The 19,005-nt window shown below is 41.7% G+C and overlaps 1 protein-coding gene across 1 annotated transcript in view; it reads left to right on the top strand.

Annotated features, from left to right (window-relative positions):
* Positions 1–17,870, top strand: part of grin3ba (glutamate receptor, ionotropic, N-methyl-D-aspartate 3Ba) — a gene marked incomplete at both ends in the record, with an annotated part of 94,491 nt that extends 76,621 nt beyond the window's left edge. Inside the window, 4 exons of the mRNA XM_083892209.1 lie at positions 10,848–10,999; positions 12,158–12,322; positions 15,425–15,492; positions 16,901–17,870. Of these exons, the coding sequence (XP_083748335.1) occupies positions 10,848–10,999; positions 12,158–12,322; positions 15,425–15,492; positions 16,901–17,870 (1,355 nt within the window). The remainder of the gene's footprint in view (positions 1–10,847; positions 11,000–12,157; positions 12,323–15,424; positions 15,493–16,900) is intronic.
* Positions 17,871–19,005: the final 1,135 nt, after the last annotated feature.

Genomic DNA, 19,005 nt, shown 5'->3' with positions numbered 1-19,005 from the left:
AATCCACTTACACCGAGTCCTAATCAACTTTAAAAGGGATTCGTTAATCCAGTTTCACCTGCAAGGTTTTCTGGCGCAATATTTGCTGCGGCCGTGTAAAAAAAAAAAAAACACAATAATCTATAAATAATAAAGCCTCGTCTGTTGAAGAAAGAGAAACATTTGCAAAGATACGTGCTCTGCGAGGGACCTGCAGCCCTGCGTCTGCTGACAACAGGCTCAATATCCGGGCACGCTCCAACACAAAATCTTTAACTTAGCGGGCGAACATAATTGCAACGTGCGTCACCGCCGCATTTGCTGCTGTCTGTTTGTCAATATGTCAGGTGATCAATATACGGCCTTATTTCATTCTTCTGAATACCATTATAATTCCATTTTATGCTATTGTGTTCGACGGCTAACAAACTAATTACCAGGAAATGCCTCATGCGAGCGTTACAGCAATACCCTTTGCATTATTGAAGCTAATCGGTAGTGGTAAGTAGCGTAGTCGTCGTTTAGAGATCCTAAATAACTAGAGCTGCAACTATTGTTTTCGTAATCAATTAATCTGTTTGTCAAACCTGGAAATGACGACGTTCTCGAATATCTTTGTTTTTGTCCACAAACCAAAATCAGTTTTAAAAGGCGCTATATGTAAGAATGTGGCCAAATATGGTTACTACACTGAAATTGAAAATACAGAGGTCTTTTATGTTTCGCTTTCTAAAAAAAACCTGTGTAGCTCAGACGTAACTGGCAACCCGCGGTTGCTCGGCAGCTGAGACTCTACTGACTGCAATGATTGGTAGATGGCGGTAAGTGGCGCCACATGCCAAAACATGATTTTTTTTAATGCAAATATTTTAGCTGTACTGTTGTTGTTGGAGAGTTCAGTTTGTTAGGAGGAGGATTTTATGGCTAGTTGCTTTAGATTTATTACATAATGCACCTTTAATGATTTCTTTGTTATGTGGAGCAAAGAAACAAAGAAAATTCTCTGCCAAGTCGCACATTTAAGAAGCTAAAACAATCAGAAATCTTGTTTTAATCATGAAAAAAAGCTTCAAACCGATTAATTGATAACCAAAATAGTTGACAATTAATTTAGTAATATGTAAGAATGTGGCCAAAAACGGTTACTACACTTAAATTGAAAATACCAAGGTCTTTTAGGTTTCGCTTTGTCCAAACCATTGTAGCTCAGACGTAACGTGCAACCCGTGGTTGCTCAGCCGCTGAGACTCTACTGACTGCAATGATTGGTAGACAGCGGAAGGTGGCGCCACATGCCAAAACATGATTTTTTTATTGCGAATAATAATGCATAATGTACCTTGAATGATTTCTTTGTTCTGTGGCGCAAAGAAACAAAGAAAATATTCACATTTAAGAAGCTGAAACAAAAAAGCTTCAACCGATTAATTATTATCAAATTAATTTACGATTAATTTAATAATTGATTCATTGTTTCAACTCTATAAATATAAATAACATGCGCATGCCTTTTGAGCTCCTTACAGATTTGAGCACATTTGATCCATTTTATAGTCGAACAGCAGTAAATTCTGTCCCTGTTAGTAATAAAAACCGACCGACAAGTCTGTCAGCACAAATTATACGCAGCAGCTCTAATAATAATAATAATTTTCAAAAACCCTTGGTGAACCCTTTTCACTGAGGTAAATAAAGGCTCCATGCGGCGGCTTGTTATGACTTTTACAGCGTTCCAGTCACATGTCACATCTGAAGGTGACACTGAAGTGAAATCTCATAAAAGGGTGAATGTGCTTGTGTATTTGTGTCAATTCTCTTTGTATTACGGAGAGAGACAGACACTAATAAACCATACGGGAGCAGACACTGACTTACATATGAACTCAAAAAGTCACCAGTCTGTCCATATTCTACAGCTGAAAAGAGTCATCTATTATTAATTCAAACGATTCTCGATTCAAACTATTCTCGATTCAAACTATTCTCGATTCAAACGATTCTCGATTCAAACGATTCTCGATTCATACGATTCTCGATTCAAACGATTCTCGATTCAAACGATTCTCGATTCAAAAATTGATACAATGCATAGTAATAATAATAATAATGCATTATATTTGGAGGCGCCTTTCATGACACTCAAGGTCACCTTACAACAACAACAAAATAACAATAACAATAGAGATAGTGTTTTAAGGCAAATTATGGCATCAAAACAATACAGTTTGTATAAGATAATGTGATTTTTAAATAAACTTATTCCAATGACGTAATCACACAAAGGCAAACTTTAACATTTAATCATTCAAAACAAATAAAAACTTAATTAGTGTACAAAAAAATAACTTTAGCATAAATAAAAACGTAGGCTAGCTGTCCTTTCTCTCCCAGAAGTAACACAAAGTGGTGTTTTGTGTGGTTTTTCAAAATAAAAACAAACAAAAAAATAAATAAATAGATTTTTGAAGTTAATGAATCTATTCACAAATTCTCATTTAAGAACATCGTCATTTCCAGGTTTGACAAACACATCAAATTTTTTTTAACATTTTATGGACTAAACGACTAATTGATTACGAAAATAATGATTAGTTGCAGCTCGAGCTAAAACGATTAATCGATCACTAAATTAATCTAAAATCTAAACTATTTTGATCATCGATTCAATGGTTTGAAGCTTTTTTCATGATTAAAACATTCTAAAATGTGAATATTTGCTTCGTTTCATTGCTCCACATAATAAAGAAATCATTCAAGTACATCATCATTTCCAGGTTTGACAAACAAAGTTAGTTGCAGCTCTCCTATAATGCAGATGATCTACTGCCCTTTTTGAATATAACAGTCAAAATGAACCAGAGATGGCTTCACGCGTGACTGCGTACGTGATAAAACGGGTATAATTGAAGTGTAGATTGGGTCGTTAATGGCTTTATTTGAAACACAACAGCAAAGACGACAACAATCCACTCCACCAACAGGATGAGAGAGAATAACTCAATAAAAGGTAAAGAAAGAATGAACAGGAAATGGCCCAGACAGGAAATGTATGAGCAAAAACACGCAAGTGGGTGCAGAAAAAAAATAAAGTACAGACGGAATATGAGATGAATAAAAGCAAAGGTAAGGAGAAGGAATAACACAAGGTAGAGAAGGGAAGGGGACAGAGGAAGGGGGTTAGCGAGGTGGGAGTTGAGCACAAGAAGGAGATAGAGGGCTTTCATTTGCCCACTGCCAGTTTGCGCCTTTCTGCACAGGGAGTGATAAAAGAGGCAGCCAACAGAGTCCTCTAATCAAGACAAACCTTCACCCCGAGCAGATGGAGGGAGGGAGCGAGGGAGGGAGGGAGGTAAAGATACACAGAGAGAGACAGAGGAAGTGTTATTTGGTCCTAGTGAGGATGGAGGAAGGATTTATAGAGCGGTTTTTGTGGTCAGGAGATACAGAGACCGTGGAGTCACTGCAGGAAAACATGCTCTGTGGAAATCTCCAGGCTACTTAAGTGGAGGGCGTCACTGTGCCTCTGCCTCTGCACCGAGTGCTGCTGGGAGATGTTTACGACAGCCGAGACGCACGCCATTAATAACGTCGCAGTTCAAACACTCACTGATGGTGTTTGTGAAAGAGAGGAAGTTAACACATGTGTCTCCTGTAGATATGCAACTCATTATTCAGTCATCGATTCATTTGTAGATTATTTTATTTATGTTATTTTATTTTTATTTAGCGCAGGGGGGGTCAAAGTCAAATGACTTGAGGGCCAATGAGCAGCTAGTGTGGTCAAGAGGGGCAAAAAAAAAAACAACCGTTCACAATATCGCATCATGATATCACATTATTATACTTCATAATACTATTTATGATGCAAAATTAACGTATTAGTTAGTGCTGGGCGCGTTGACAACGTCAACATTAACATATGACGTGTTTCCATGACGACTGACCAGAAAAAGACGAGCGCGACATCATGTTTACTATGATTTAACCAGATACAGTAAATGACCCCTTGAGCTCAAGATCAAGACTTTAAAAAGTAATTAGTTAGAATTAGTTAGAGTTACACGTTACAAATGTAACTAGTTACTAGGGAAAGTAAGGATTGCGTTACTTTCAAGTACATTTTAAATGCTTTAAAAGATTTTGGACCTCACCTCCACCCCCTCTTTAACAGAACTTCAAATTCATGTCAATTATTTACGATATATAGAGCTGCAACGAACGATTATTTTCGTAAGTTTTAATGATTTCTTTGTTATTTGAAGCAAAGAAACAAAGAAAATATTCACTTCATTTAAGAAGCTGAAACAATCAGAAATCTTGTTGTAATCATGAAAAAAATCTTCAAACCGATCCAAATAGTCAACAATAGATCAATTATTAGTTGATTAATCGTTTCAGCTCTAGTTTCCATACTACTTTTCCCCCCTTAATGTACATAGACGTTAATAATATCGCAGAGAGCTCACCAAAGTAGAAGCTTTTCCTTGTTCACAGCAGGACGAGAACAGGTGTCGCTGATATTTTAATGGCGTGTTTGTTTAACTGTGAGCAGAAGCTAAATGAGCTGATTTGATTGCGTCCACCTGTGCTTATAACTTCTGCGAACAACACAGCTCTCTGCCAGGGGAAAAAATCACTGATTACTGTTTGGAATAAATTGCAAAAATTGACCATCGCTGCAAATCCAAATAAGCGTGATTTAATGTTAAATAACAGCCAGTTATGGTGTTATTTAGCAGCTCAGACATGACATTCTTTGTCTCGTGTCCTTGCTCTGACCCTGACGCGAGGCAGCGGCGATATATTTCACTCCTGTAACTCTCCGTGGGCGCTTCCTTTTTGTGTGTTTTCAGTCATACTCCCATCTGTTTGCAGCTGTCTCACTTTACTAGTGCAGTGTTGGTCCGTCCTGACACAAAAACAAATCACTTCCTGTGAGCAGGAGGAGGGAAAAACAACAACTACGACTCCTCGACACTGCTGTTCTTCGCTGATAATCAGCTTTGGTGTCTGTGAACTTATTTGACACTGGTTTTTTTTAAGTTTAATGGATATTTGATTGGATTTAAAAGTAGAGTCGACTTGTGTCCTTCATGGTTTCTACTAACAGGGAATGAATTAAAATCATAGCATTTGCCACAGTTTAAAACCACACAGTTATATACAGAGATGTGTTTTACATTTACAGAACAATCCCATATAGAGTCAAATAAACCACATTGCATCATATTTCATAGGACTCAAACACTATTATTCAAAAGTAGAGCTGCAACTTATGATTGTTTTGGTAATCGATAAATTGTTTGGTCCAGAAAATGTCAGAAAATGTCAAAAAACTTTGTCAAACCAGTAAATGATGATGTTCTCCAATGTCTCGTTTGGTCCACAAACCAAAATGATAGTAACGATAGTGTATTATTAGTATTTTCATAACCGATTAATCTGTCTATTATTAATCGAGTCATCGTTAGGTCCAGAAAATGTTGATGAAATGACTTTGTTCTCAATTATCATGTCCGAAAAACCAAAAACTATTCACTTCTAATGATTTATTTGTTATGTGGAGCAAAGAAACGAAGAAAATATTCACATTTAAGAAGCTAAAACGATCGGAAATCTGGTTTTAATCATGAACAAAAGCTCCAAACTGATGAATCGATTCGGTTGTGGGTTTGATTCCCGTCTCCGCTAGTCGCCCCCCACTTAACCCCTGTGCCAGCAGGGTGTGAGCAGAGTGTAACAATTATTTTCATAACCGATTAATCTGTCGATTATTAATCGAGTCCAGAAATGTTGATCAATTGATGATGTTCTAAAAAACCTTGTCCGAAAACCAAAAACTATTCACCTTTAATGATTTATTTGTTATGTGGAGCAAAGAAACTGAGAAAATATACATATATTTATAATAAGAAGCTCAAACAATCGAAATCTTGTTTTAATCATGAAAAAACCTTCAATTACAAACAATTATCAAAATAGTTGATGAATAATTTAGTATAATATTTTTATTCTGCGTTCTTAAGATAAGGTAGTACTTTTGCGCTGCCGAGTAGTAGGTGTGCGGGGGAATTTTGAGTGACAGCTTTTGGGAGTTGACGTGGCTGATGGAGGATGTGGACGTCTGGGGTAAAAAATCTAACAAATGACAAGTGGCTGCCCACTTGTTTCCCTCTTTGACTGAGTGCTCTAAAGAAAACGTGGACAGAGATGGCTGATGACAGAAAAAAACGCTCGCTCGTTCGCTCGGCTGCCTGTCTGGGAAAAAAAGAAGAAGAAAAAACAACAAGAAAAGAAGACGTGAGAGACGTACAACCGAGGCACGGCGATGGATTCGGGAGAGCAGCCAAGAGACAAAAAAAGAGAGGAATGAAGTGAAGCAGAAAGTGAACAAAAGTGAAGGGATGGCAGGAGATAAGCAGCAGACTAACCTGAGGAAGAGACCGGCGGCAACAACAACGGCGGTGGTAAGAAATGACCTCGGTCAGGAAGAAGAGAGGAAGGACGACATGGGGGGGAAAGAATGGAAGGGAAAGGAATATAGACAGCGTTTGTCATGTAGGAAGTGAGGGGGAGTGACAGTTAACGTGAATCTTTGCTATTCTCTTTATATCCATAACCCCCATCTGGCTCAACCACCCTGACAGCCAACACACAAAAGCTGCCTCACACAAAAAGGGCTGTTGGCATGACTGTGTGTGTTTGATTGCAGCGCAAGATGAAATGAAACAAACAACCCCAGGTGGTCTTCGTACGCGGCAATAAATCTCCGACGAGAGACTTTTTGACTCGGAGCTCGGGGGACATATTTCGCTCAGCGTCTACCTGAGGAAATAAATGTGAATTTGAATTTCGACACGTGGCCAGAGCCAAGTAAAGCAGAGCGGCGATTCTCCCTCCGTCTTCTCGGCCGTAACGGACGAACGTGCCACTGCTGAAATTAAAACGATAAACAGTGGTGGTGGTGGTGAGGGGGGAGAAAAAGTACTTAAATCTGTTTCTAAATTAAAAATACAACAGTTCTATAATTTTATTGCTGTAACTATAGTCTGTGTAAACAATAGCTCAAGCACACAGATGAATATTTAATGCTCGGTGATGATGATTTGCACCAGTGGCTCGATAATGAAAATATTTCTGAAGCTATTAACCACATGCACGTGGTGCATTTCTACCGCTAACGTTTTACGAGCGCGTCGTCTGCTGTGTGTGCATTGACCGATAACTGAAAGGTTTATTTCCCCCTCTAACATTTAAATGGGAAAAACTCTCAAAAAGGAAAAATGTTAAAGTCGCCGCACTTAAAATGAAATATAAATATAAATTGTTCCCTCCAAAGCACCCCTTGTTAGTGCATACATCTACACCTTTAATACAAGAACAAGGCCCCACAGAGGAGCTGTACACTCTTGTGGTGCGGTTTAGCGAGTGTTTCCACTAGCATAGTACGTGGTACCAGGTACTATTTTTAGTACCTGCTCTGGTGAAGTTCCAAGTAAGCTGAGCAGGTACTATTTGCTGATAGGTCACAACTGCCACGCCACTGATTGGCCAGAATTGTCATCACTGGGTGCGTCATGAGCGCGACATAAAACACTGGAATCTAATACACCATTTTTTTTAAAAACATTTTTTAATTAGCAGCGAGTGAGTCATGGCAACCGTCCGTAAAAAGCATTCCATGGACAAACGAGGAGGTTCAGACCTTCTTGTGCTTAGTCGCCGATGACAAAATAGAGAACGAGCTGGACGGGGCCACTCGAAAGGAGAAGGTGTTCCAAAAGGGTCCTTCTAGGTTCTACCTGGAACCATTTGCTACAGGGTTTCAAGGGTTCTTGGTAACACTAACGGTTCAGGTAAGAACCATTTTGATCCAGATAACCCTTTAAAACCCCTATCCTGAATAAAGGGTTTTAAAAAAGGGTTCTTGGGAACCAAAAAGGGTTCTCCTATGAGGACAAGCCGAAGAACCTTAAATGGTTCTACTCAGCACTTTTATTTCTAAGAGTGTACGAGGAAATTTAAAACAAACATGCTTGTTACATTTAAGCAATTTTCAAATGAGTTTAGGAGTTTTATGAGTTTACTCCTAAGCTGCACACAGGAAGTGATTTGTAAAGAAAGACGTTGCAAAGGGGTTGGCATACACCCTAAGAAATAAGGGTTCCAAAAGGGTTCCAAGTGAAAAAACCCTTTCACTTAGTTTTATTTATAAGAGTGTACACTCTTAGAAATAAGGGTTCTAAAACGGTCCTTCTACAAGGGCTGAGGTTCCGCCCTGGAACCATTTGCTTCTGAAAACCCCTTAAGCTGAAGAACCTTATATGGTTCTACTTAGCACTTTGGGTTCCAAAGGGTTCCAAAACGGCCCTTTTATGCTGGAACCATTTGCTTCTGAAAACCCCTTTCCTGAATAAATTGGTGGAGGTGGAACCTTTTTAAAAAGGTTCTACCTGGAGCCAAAAAGGGTTCTCCTATGAGGACAAGCCGAAGAACCTGATATGGTATTTCTGAGTGTAATGTCAGCATGTTATCTTCGTCGTGCATGCAGATGCAGTCAAACTGCCCTTTCTTCACCCTCTCAGTACAGAACTCTGTCTTCTATCTGTAACCCTGAGGGGATGAGTGTGAAGTGAGCGTGCAGCGTATGATCCGACTATGATAAGTGTTTCCTAAGTGACGGCTCGGGAGGTGAGGTCAGGGTAGACGAGGTCCAATTATTTTTTTGATGCCGTGTGAGTAATTTTAATGAATTCTTGAAAGTGCGGTGACAAAAGAGAATGTAGAAGGGAAAAAAAAAAAAACTCAGGACGGTAACTCAGATTTCTCTCATCTCCCTTCGAGATGTGTGTCATAAAGCTGCCAGTGAGGGGAAAAAAAATGGGTCGACTATGTATATTACAGCTTAATGGCTGAACTCGTATCAAATGTCATGTCCCTCTTAAAAATTCCCCCGAGGCAATCTGCGGGGGAACCTGTTCACAAACAATGACAGAAAATGGCATCTAATGAGAATTACTGAGACACAAAGGGTGAGAAACAAGGAGCAAGTAAATAATGAATGTGTTTTCTTGGCTTCGTGACATTTAACAAGGCGTCATTTTCTTGACGTTGCCTCATTTGAATATTGAATTACAAGTTCTTCACGGGGCACAACCAAAAGATCCAGAGGTGGGGGGGGGTAGGAGGAAGCAAACTCCTCACACAGTAGGCTACAGTTTTACATACTTGATTTACGACGGTGAGATGAATCACTCGACAGGCTGACCACAGCCACGGGACTGCGGCTAAATGAAATGTAACGGCCTATAAGGAGGCACAGGCAGGTGTAAAATATGAGCATATTTCGCAGAGCGTCCCCTGAAGGTTCTCTGGAGAGAGAAGAGCGAGACTTGATGCCACGCCAACCTTTAAGCTGGCAGCCTGATATTAGCCCTGAAAATGGACTGATGTGACAGATGGTGGGCAGAAGGTATGGAAATGATTATCCCGGCAAAACATTTTGCGGTTGTTATACGATGTTTTACGAGTGGGAAAGCAAAGCTATAGCGCTGTTCCCAACTTTGACCTTAATGGACAAAAGCTTTGTCCGGTTTCAACAACAAAATTCATCGTTTTGAAGCTTTTTGCATGATTAAAACAATATTCCTGATCGTTTTAGCTTCTTAAATGTGAATATTTTCTTGGTTTCTTTGCTCCACATAACAAAGTATATCGTCATTTCCAGGTTTGACAAACACTGATCAACATTTTATGGACCAAACGATTCATCGAGAAAATAATCGACAGATTAATCGGTAACTAATATAATCGTCTGTTGCAGAACGAGGGTGATGTTCCGAACTTTGACCTTAACGGACAAAAGCTTTGTCCACTTTCAGCAAACGACAAATCGATTATTAATCAATTACTAAATTAATTGTTTTGAAGCTTTTTTTTCATGATTAAAACAAGATTTCTGATCGTTTTAGCTTCTTAAATGTGAATTGGAGAACATCGTCATTTCCAGGTTTTAACATTTTCTGACATTTTATGTTGACAGATTAATCCATTACTAAAATAATTTACAAACACCTCCGGTTGTGTGAAACACTGCCCCATAAAGACGTTTAAAAACCATTAAGTCAAATCAATCTTCAATTGCCTGACATTTATCGCCGTCATCATCAACATCTTCCTCTGATCTACAATTTGAGGATTTCTTTTTTTCTTTTTCTTTTTTAATCGATGCGTTCGCCTTTTCAGCCCAGAGGACGTTGTCCGTCTTCCAACCTAGAAGGTCAGAGTTTGATTCCCAGCACTGCTGGAGTACAGTCTGGTCTAGACACCCCGCAATTTGCTCCTGGTGGCTATGCCAGCTGCATGTAAAATGTGCTACATAGAATACGTGCACTACTGTTTACCAGTAGAGCGTATTCTTTGCCTAGCACAAATGCTAATAAGGATCTGGCCAAAGTATTGAGAGTGACCAAGGGTCTAAATCTTCCACAGAGAACAGCTTGTCTACAGCGTCTGCTGTTTTGCAGAGGGAAGCTCCTCAGAATAAATGTAGTGTTATAAAGGCTGTTCGATATCAGAATCTGATCTGCCGTTGTACCACGAGGGACGCCCTCTCTCTCCGCCGTGTCCCTACGTACATTGCTGTAACCAGTAAGTTGAATTTTGTAATATATGCACTGGAAGAGACAGTAGAAAACTTTCATTCTGGCTCCACTTGGAGCCTTTAAACCCATAAATCTCCTTTCCCTCTGGAGGGAATCTGAAAAAAAAAAAAAACACACCAGCACCAACTCAGACACTAGCCTCTGCTGTCAGCTGCGTTACCTTACACCTCATGTATTTACATCTATATGTCTCTTGTCTTTCAGGCTACGGGATCGGCCTGCCTCAAGGCTCCCCCCTGACCCGCAATATGTCAGAGTTCGTGAGTCGCTACAAGTCCGACGGCTTCATGGACATGCTGCACGACAAATGGTATAAGGTGGTGCCCTGCGGGAAGCGAGTCTTTGCCGTCACCGAGGTAAGCCGCTGGTCAGAGGGCGCGCTCGTGAATTGTGTGCGAAAGCAGAAATGCTTCCGCCGCTGCACTTCCATAAATTAGTTTTCCTCTCGGGAACAGGATTGCCTGCCAGCCAGACGGACATTTATTTACCTTACTGATCAGACTTGTACAGTCTGGGTGTCGATACTTATTTGTGTCACGCGTGTACATTAGTAAAGCACTCACATTTCACTTTTGAGGAGTGGGAATCTCCAGACAGGGCCATCCTGAATCTGTACCCATATCAATTGTCTGTGAATAAACAGCTGAAAATCCCTTTAGCCATCCCTTTTCAAATCCCACTCCCACAGAAATTGAATTATATTATAAGAGCCGACGCACCTCCGATGAGATTGCATCGGCCACTCGATGCCACTGGAAGTCTAGACTCTCAACAAATTAGCGCTTTCACAAGTGGGAGCAGAACAAGGTCAGCGTTGCCACTGATGAATTTTGAGTCTGTTGTTCGTCTGGGTCTAATTGCTATGAGAAGCAGCACAGAGAATTAGGCAAATTAGACACTCTAAATTGACCGTAGGTGCGAGCGTGAGAGCGGACGGTTGTTTGTCTCTGTATGTGGCCGAGTGTGATGGACCGGTGATCTGTCGAGGACGTGACCCCGACTTTCACCCCGTGTCAGCTGGGATTTTGCACCAGCGCCCCCCCTCGCCGCCCTAGATGATGAGTGATGATGACGGAGGAAACATGATTAGGAAAAGCTAGAAAAGCTCAGGTCGTCTTCTGCTTCCTCTGAAGAGACGGGCATTGTGCCAGAGAGGATGTTTGCAAACTAAACGGGAACAAACTGCTCTTCAATTAAGCGTAATCTATTTTTATCGTCTTCCTGCTAACCACTGTTTTGTTCATTAGTCACTTTTTATTTTAGCCTAATGGCTTGTGTCCCTGTTCGCTTCCTTTTCCTCCCAAACATGTCTTGTACATTCCAGCCCTCTTTCCATATCAATTATAACGGACACGGCTAAATTATCCCGACACCCGCATGTTTTCAAATAGAGGTCTGAATGGTAATTACGTAAAATACAAATCATCAATCTCAGAATTGCCTCTCTGTCAACTTTAATCTCTTCTAATCTGTGTCGCCACGCCACCGCCGACCCCCTCCCGCACCCTCCTCAGACTCTGCAGATGGGGATCCAGCATTTTTCGGGCCTCTTCGTGATGCTGTGTATGGGCGTGGGCGGAGCCTTGTTGACGTTGGCGGGCGAACACACCTTCTATCACCTGGTGCTGCCTCGCCTTCGCCGCGCACACACGCTGCGGTATTGGCTGCACACCAGCCAGGTGAGTAAACGCAAGTGCTGATGGCCCCCTGGTGGCCAACAGCAGCATAAGTCAGGAAACTTGGTATTAAATCCCAAAGATTTACCTGTTCATTTGGGTTAAACTTAGACTAGCATATTACCCCATTAACTTTTAATACATCGTCAAATTCAATCTACCTGCCTTTGAAATAACTGACCCCAGTCAACTGGTCATTTACTGAAGGGTTTTTACGAAAAAATACAAATAACAATTATATTCGTAATGTTTGTAATTCACAGGGAAGTTGTCCTAAACAAAACCAGCAGTAACTCTACTGTTTAAAACACAAATACGCAAGTAAATGTACTGTTACTTTAAGATAATAATTACTCAAGTAGAAGCAAATGTACTCATGACAATAATTACTCCAGTAAGGGTAAAAAAGTATGCCTTGAAAAGTACTCAAGTACAAGTACTGAGTTTCTCCGGTTGTATTTATTTTATATTTTAACACATCAAATCCAATCAAATAAAAATAGACACAACATAATATAATATAATATACGATTTACAATATAATATAAAACAGCAATGTTCAAATTAAGATATGTTAAATAACAACGTTTTGAATAAAACAATAAATAAGGTCTTTAAAATAAAATAAATAACCGTTAAACTAAAACAACAATAAATTAATTATTTGGGAAATTAAATACATCACCCTTTAACTAAAAGTATAATAAATTAGGATTATCCAATTTGAATAGATCAGCACAGTAAGGAAGTAAAAGTATTAGTTGGCCGTTCAGCTGAAACCCGGAGTCCGGAGTTTACAACAGTAACCCGGAGACAGGAGACCAGAAACCCGGAGACCAGAGCCTCGGTGTCGGGCACGGAAAACAACGAGCCGCTGGTGTGTTTTAACACCACTTGAAGCCGAAGTCTTCGGCCAACAGATGTGCGGCTAACGGCAGTGCGGCTAACGCGACTAACGGCTGTGCGGCTAACACGGCTAACAGCTCTAACAGCTGTGCGGCTAACACGGCTAACAGCTGTGCGGCTAACAGCTGTGCGGCTAACACGGCTAACAGCTGGTGCTGCGTCACGGAGCCGCTTGACAACACTTGTCATGTCAACAGCTTAAAAGTACCATTCTTTCTTCAAATACATATACTCAAGTAAAAGTAAAAAATAGGTTGCAATAAAACTTCTCCTAAAAATACAATTTATCCAAAAAAGTTACTCAACATCAAACTAAATTTACACATAAAACATCACAACTCCACACCAAACTGTGTGCCATTTCGACTTAGTAGTAGATAAGTAAATAAGAAAGGTTAACTTACAGCTTCCGGTCTCTCGGTGTCCCAACTCCGGGTAAACCAAACGATGACGACGGAAGAACGAGGAAGGCGATATTCCCATCCAGAAAACTCCAACCGTCCTCAGCTCCCTCGGCGCTCCGCGTTAGCTCACTTAGCTTAGCCGATAGCCTCCTCCTGACGTCACCACAGACAGCCCCTAGTGGACTTCAACTTGGCTCAGACACACACACTTCACACACACACTCCTAACTTATTAACACACACACACACTTACCAGGTACACAATTAAACTTCTCGTGTTTCTTTAAAAACTCTTCCAACAATTAACCGCCGTGTCACTGCGTCACTCCGCGGCTGTCAAGACATCGAGCCGCGCTCTCCTCTGTTTTCCGTCGCTCTCCCGTCTCCTTACCCAACTGCGCCCTCTGCTGGTCTCCGCCATGTCTGCAGGGGATTCTGATTTACACCAATGAAACACTTTATCTGAGTAAAAATGTAATCTTTCAATTTTTGTCAGTTGTTTTTTTATATTATTATTTTAATAAATATAATAACAGTATTATGATTAATTTTTGTTTTATTATTATTAATAACATTTTATAACGTAATGTTTGATCTGAATCAGGTGTTTTTGAATCATGACAACATCTAAAATATGGCAGGGCAGTGTTTAAACCCATCTGCAACTCTTAATAATTTATAATTAATTAACTAATTCACTTATTTACACACACACACACACACACACACACACACACACACACACACACACACACACACACACACACGCACACACACACACACTCACACACACACACTCTGTATGTTTGTTGCAATTGGGGTGATATCTCATCCACTGTTTCTGCTAGCAACCAACGCCCTCTAGTGGTGGAAAGTCATATAACTGAAACCGAACTGGAAAAACAAACTTGTTTTATAGATGTAGTAATTGTAGCTCAATGTATCAATGATGCAAATTAAGTATTTGGTTAATTAACTAATAATGTACCCTTTAAATTAGGGTTTTAAATTAATTAGTTAATTAACTAAAGTTAATAAAGGGTTTTTCCAGGTCATTAAAAACAGATTCTGCAATGAGAACTGTGAAATATATGTTCTGGAATCACATTTATACCAAGAAAGTACATATATTAGATGTGTAGAAGCTTATTTTGCTCTCAGACGATGTGAGAATGGGAAGAATACACACTTTTTTGGAAATTAAAGGTCATATTTTGCTTTTTATTAAACTCCAGCCATTACCAAATGAGGTGCCAGTGGCAATATCTTTGAGTGAATAAAGGACTGAACACTGTGAATATCAAGACTGCTCAAATTTGTTTTGCGGTGTCATTTAAAAAAAAAAAAAGGGCAAATACTCCAGGGGAAGCCTCCAGCATTTATCACTGAGAGGAAGACGACGAGTTAATCCATCAAGACAAATCCAATCTGGATCGAAATATCTTCAGACAAATATAAACACGCACATTAAAGCTCAGTGAAAACCTAATAACTGGGTTATAAGATGCTAACCCTGAGCACCGTGGCACCTCAATCAAAAAAAGGGGCTTAAGCCACTGATACTTTAACCCCGTGAAAAACTTTAATCAGAGCGAAGACTCTCGTTGAATCACAATCTCCACATTACATTATTCAAAAGGAGCGGGATTTTGTCGGATAAAAGCTGTCACAGGTTCTTTATAATGAAATTCAAACGCCTCGTCTCTGTCTCTTCTGATATATTTCAGAGTCAATGAAGAAACTGTTTTTATTTTGCTATTTCTAATATGTTGTTTTTCCTTTCTTCTGTTCCTAGAAGATCCACCGAGCTCTCCACACCACGTATGAGGACGTGGGGAAGGAGCTGACCGGCCTCGACCAAAAGTAATCAATCTGTTTTTTAATTCTTTTTTAAGTCGTTTTAAATCTGGTTTTCAGTTCCTTGTTAGCTGAAAACCTGTTTGTCGCACCTGTAGCTCGACTGTCCCCAGAGTATTTTAGTCTGTCTGTGCGCTTCCCCCGCGTCTGGTTTGGTTCGTTCCACTTAACAGGTGTGTGATAAAACAGGACGAGCCAAAACAAGTGAATCCAGAGCACGAGATAAGACAGCAACCCGAGCTAAAATGTGCCGTAAAAAAATAGCAAACAAACCCGCTTATAGCTGTATTATATCCTTCGAGCGATGCTAACAGACGTGACCGAGGGAGCGTTTGTGTGTATACACCAGCTGGGCGGGACGGGAGGTAGCAAGAAGTATTTATCCCGTCCCAAACGTGGGTTTGAAGCAGTAGAATACTCGGCAGAAGGCAGAAGGCTCACTTTACTAGCGCAGTTGCTGATGCACGCACGTTAATGCACGTGACGACTGACTGGAAAAAGACGAGTGTGGCGTAATGTTTACGTGCCGGGACACTGGAGTCCAGGCACCGTTTACCAGTTAGCTCCGTTAGCTGCATTAGCTCCTTTAGCGCCGTTTAGCGGTCTGTTTATTAAACGAAAAGAGCAGCGCTAACAAATAACCAGCGTACCTGTGTAACTGCGTATGTGTGCCTCTGTTTTTAAAGTTTAGCGTTACTCTAGAGAGTCATTTTAACAATCGGGAGTCACGTAAACATGAGGTCACGTGCATCTTTTTCCGGTCAGTCGTCATGGAAACACGTCATGCGTTAACGTGCGTTAACGTTGACGCCGTTAACCGCCACTATCGCGTTAGCGCACCCAGCACAAATTTTAACCTTCATATCCCACTTACATATACAATATATTATTTAGCTCCGTTAGCTGCATTAGCTCCTTTTAGCGCCAGTGTAACCAGTGTACCTTTGTACTTCGTATGTGTGCCTTTGTTTTTAAAGGTTAGCCTTAATTTTGTGCTTCTGTTTCCGGTCAGTCATCATGGAAACACGACATTCGTTAACAGCCGCTATCGTGTTAGCATTCCCAGAACTAATTTTAACCTTATTATCCCACTTACATGTACAATATATTAGTGCTTTGCAATAGGTTAATGCGCACTGGCAGTCACCGTTTACCAGTTAGCTCCGTTAGCTGCATTAGCTCCTTTTAGCGCTGCTAGCGCGCCTACAGTTGAACTGGAGCGGTCTATTTATTAAAGGAAAAGAGCAGCGCTACAAATAACCAGCGTACCTGTGTACTGCGTGTGTGTGCCTCTGTTTTTAAAGTTTAGCGTTAGCGCCCAGCGCTAATTTTAACCGTATTATCCCACTTACATGTACAATACATACTTTTTTTCTTATTCTGTGTCTCCGCCCGTCTTTTTGTCTTTCCCCAGCCCTTCCTCTTGCATCTCAGAGAACTGCACCCTGCACAGGAAGCAGCATCAGCCTCCTCCTCCTCCGTCGCCCTCCACCTCCCTCCCTGCTTCGTCGACCGCCGGCGGCACCGACAGCTCCTCGCCGTCTCACGAGCCGAAGGAGAAGCGCGTGCACTTTGACCTGGACACGCTGCACAGCTACCGCCTGCGCACGCACACGGCGTCGGTGCGCGGCAGACCCGGCATGGTCGGCCGCCCCGGGCTCGGTTTGGGAGGGCTGGGCCTGGGCAGCCTGGGAAGTTTTGGCCCCCCGCCGCAGATCAGCCTCCACGTCAACGGGGGCCCCGTCTCGGCGCTTGCCTCCACGGGCTTGGTGCTCTCTCCCGTGGGCAACAGAGCCGCTCAGACCAGCCTGTGGGAAGGCGAGCTCCAGGAGCTCCAGGGGAAGATCGAGATCTTCCGCACCCAGCTGAGAGAAGCCCTGGCGAGGAGGGCGGAGATCCAGAGCAGCCTGGAGCGCGAGAGGAGCGGCTTCGTGCGCCGGGATACGAGCCTGGAGCGGGAAAAGGACAGACAGAGGATACAAACTATTAACACCACGCAGCCGATGCTCCCTGAGCGAGACAGAACCAGCCAACTGCAAACCCTGAACAACCAGCAGACAGGAAGGGTTAGCCAATCGGGCGGCACTCTGGAGCGCTTGAGCCGCCAGTTGAGCACGGTCAACAGTTTAGACCGAGGGAGGCCCGCGCACCAGGCGCACTCCGGAGAAAGGACCGCGCCGTCGCGCACTTCCTCCAGTTTGGAGCGACGGTCCAACCAAGGCGGCGGCGGCGGCGTTGGCGGGAACGTTTTGGCGTACGCGCAGTCGCGGAACACGTCGAGCCTGGACAGGCAGAAGGCCAACCAATCGCGCGCCGCCGTCGCCGTCGCGAACATTTTGGAGAGGACAAAAGCCAACCAATCAGGTGTGAGCAGCGGGACTTGAAAGTGCATAAAGCGCTGGGGAAGTTTGAGTCGAGTGACTGACGCCACTTTGGGGTTCGCTTGCTTTAAAAAACACTATTAACTGGTATTAACTGACACCATTGCTTTTCCTGCAGCCTAATACTGTTTTTCCACAATCAAGAATTATTTAAAAATGACACCTTTAACACACCTTTAACAGCAGAGGGGGGGGGAGTGAAAAGCAAGCACATGAAGACGTCACGTACAAGAGCACAGACAGTTAGCCCAGAGTGTATATATATATATATACACTCGCAGTGTCCATGTCATACTGATAAAGATGTATAACGAATTGATTTTTATTTTAAAGTAATAAAATGTCCCGAAAATGTGAAAAGCCAAGATTAACACTTTCCCGAAGCGATCCACATTTTTTTTTGGTGCGTGTGTTTTAATTTGTTTTTTAAATTATCACACAGTCTCTCTCTCTCTCTATGTGGCGAAAAGTTGAAAAGGCTTTGAGATGGTAATTTTCTCCCTTTCTCTGATTTGACGGATTCCAAATTTCCTATTAGCGCAGAGGGGAAAAAGTGGTGTAGAAATCCTACTCCACATTACGAAGAGTATTAGTTTCATAATGACTTGTGTGACTTTAGAGAATAACCCCTGCTCACACCATTAGACTTTATAACAGGAAAAAAAAAATCTGCATTGTGACTGTGGACGTCAGGGAGAGTGTAATAAAAAAAAAAGAGAAAATGCTACTGGGAAATCCATCGCTAAAACTCAATATCTCTGCAGCTGCTGCTGCTGCTTTTCTGTTGACCTTTTTTCCTTTGTCCAATCTGTCTCTTGTGAGAACTTTGTGTGGAAGTACGACGCTAAATCACTGCAGCAGCTCTCTCTCCTGTGTGTTTACGGTGTGTGTGTGTGTGTGTGTGTGTGCTGACCCATCCCATTAGCACCGCTTTGAATTTTTAATGTGGCCAGAGTGGCAAAAGCCATTGCTGCCTGTTTGTTTGTTTGTTTGTGTCTGTATTTTAAATGATCTCCATTAGTCAAAGCTGCTGTAGTTACCGCGGCCGACCACACGGTGGTATCTTCAACTGTTTTTTTTGTTTTTTTTGCGGACACATCTGAATCATTTTATGGCCCCAATATCGCAAACCAAATGT

The sequence above is a fragment of the Microchirus variegatus genome, assembly GCF_963457635.1.
Source record: "Microchirus variegatus genome assembly, chromosome: 7".
In the NCBI taxonomy this organism is placed as follows: domain Eukaryota; kingdom Metazoa; phylum Chordata; class Actinopteri; order Pleuronectiformes; family Soleidae; genus Microchirus; species Microchirus variegatus.
This window is presented reverse-complemented; position numbering and strand designations above follow the sequence as displayed.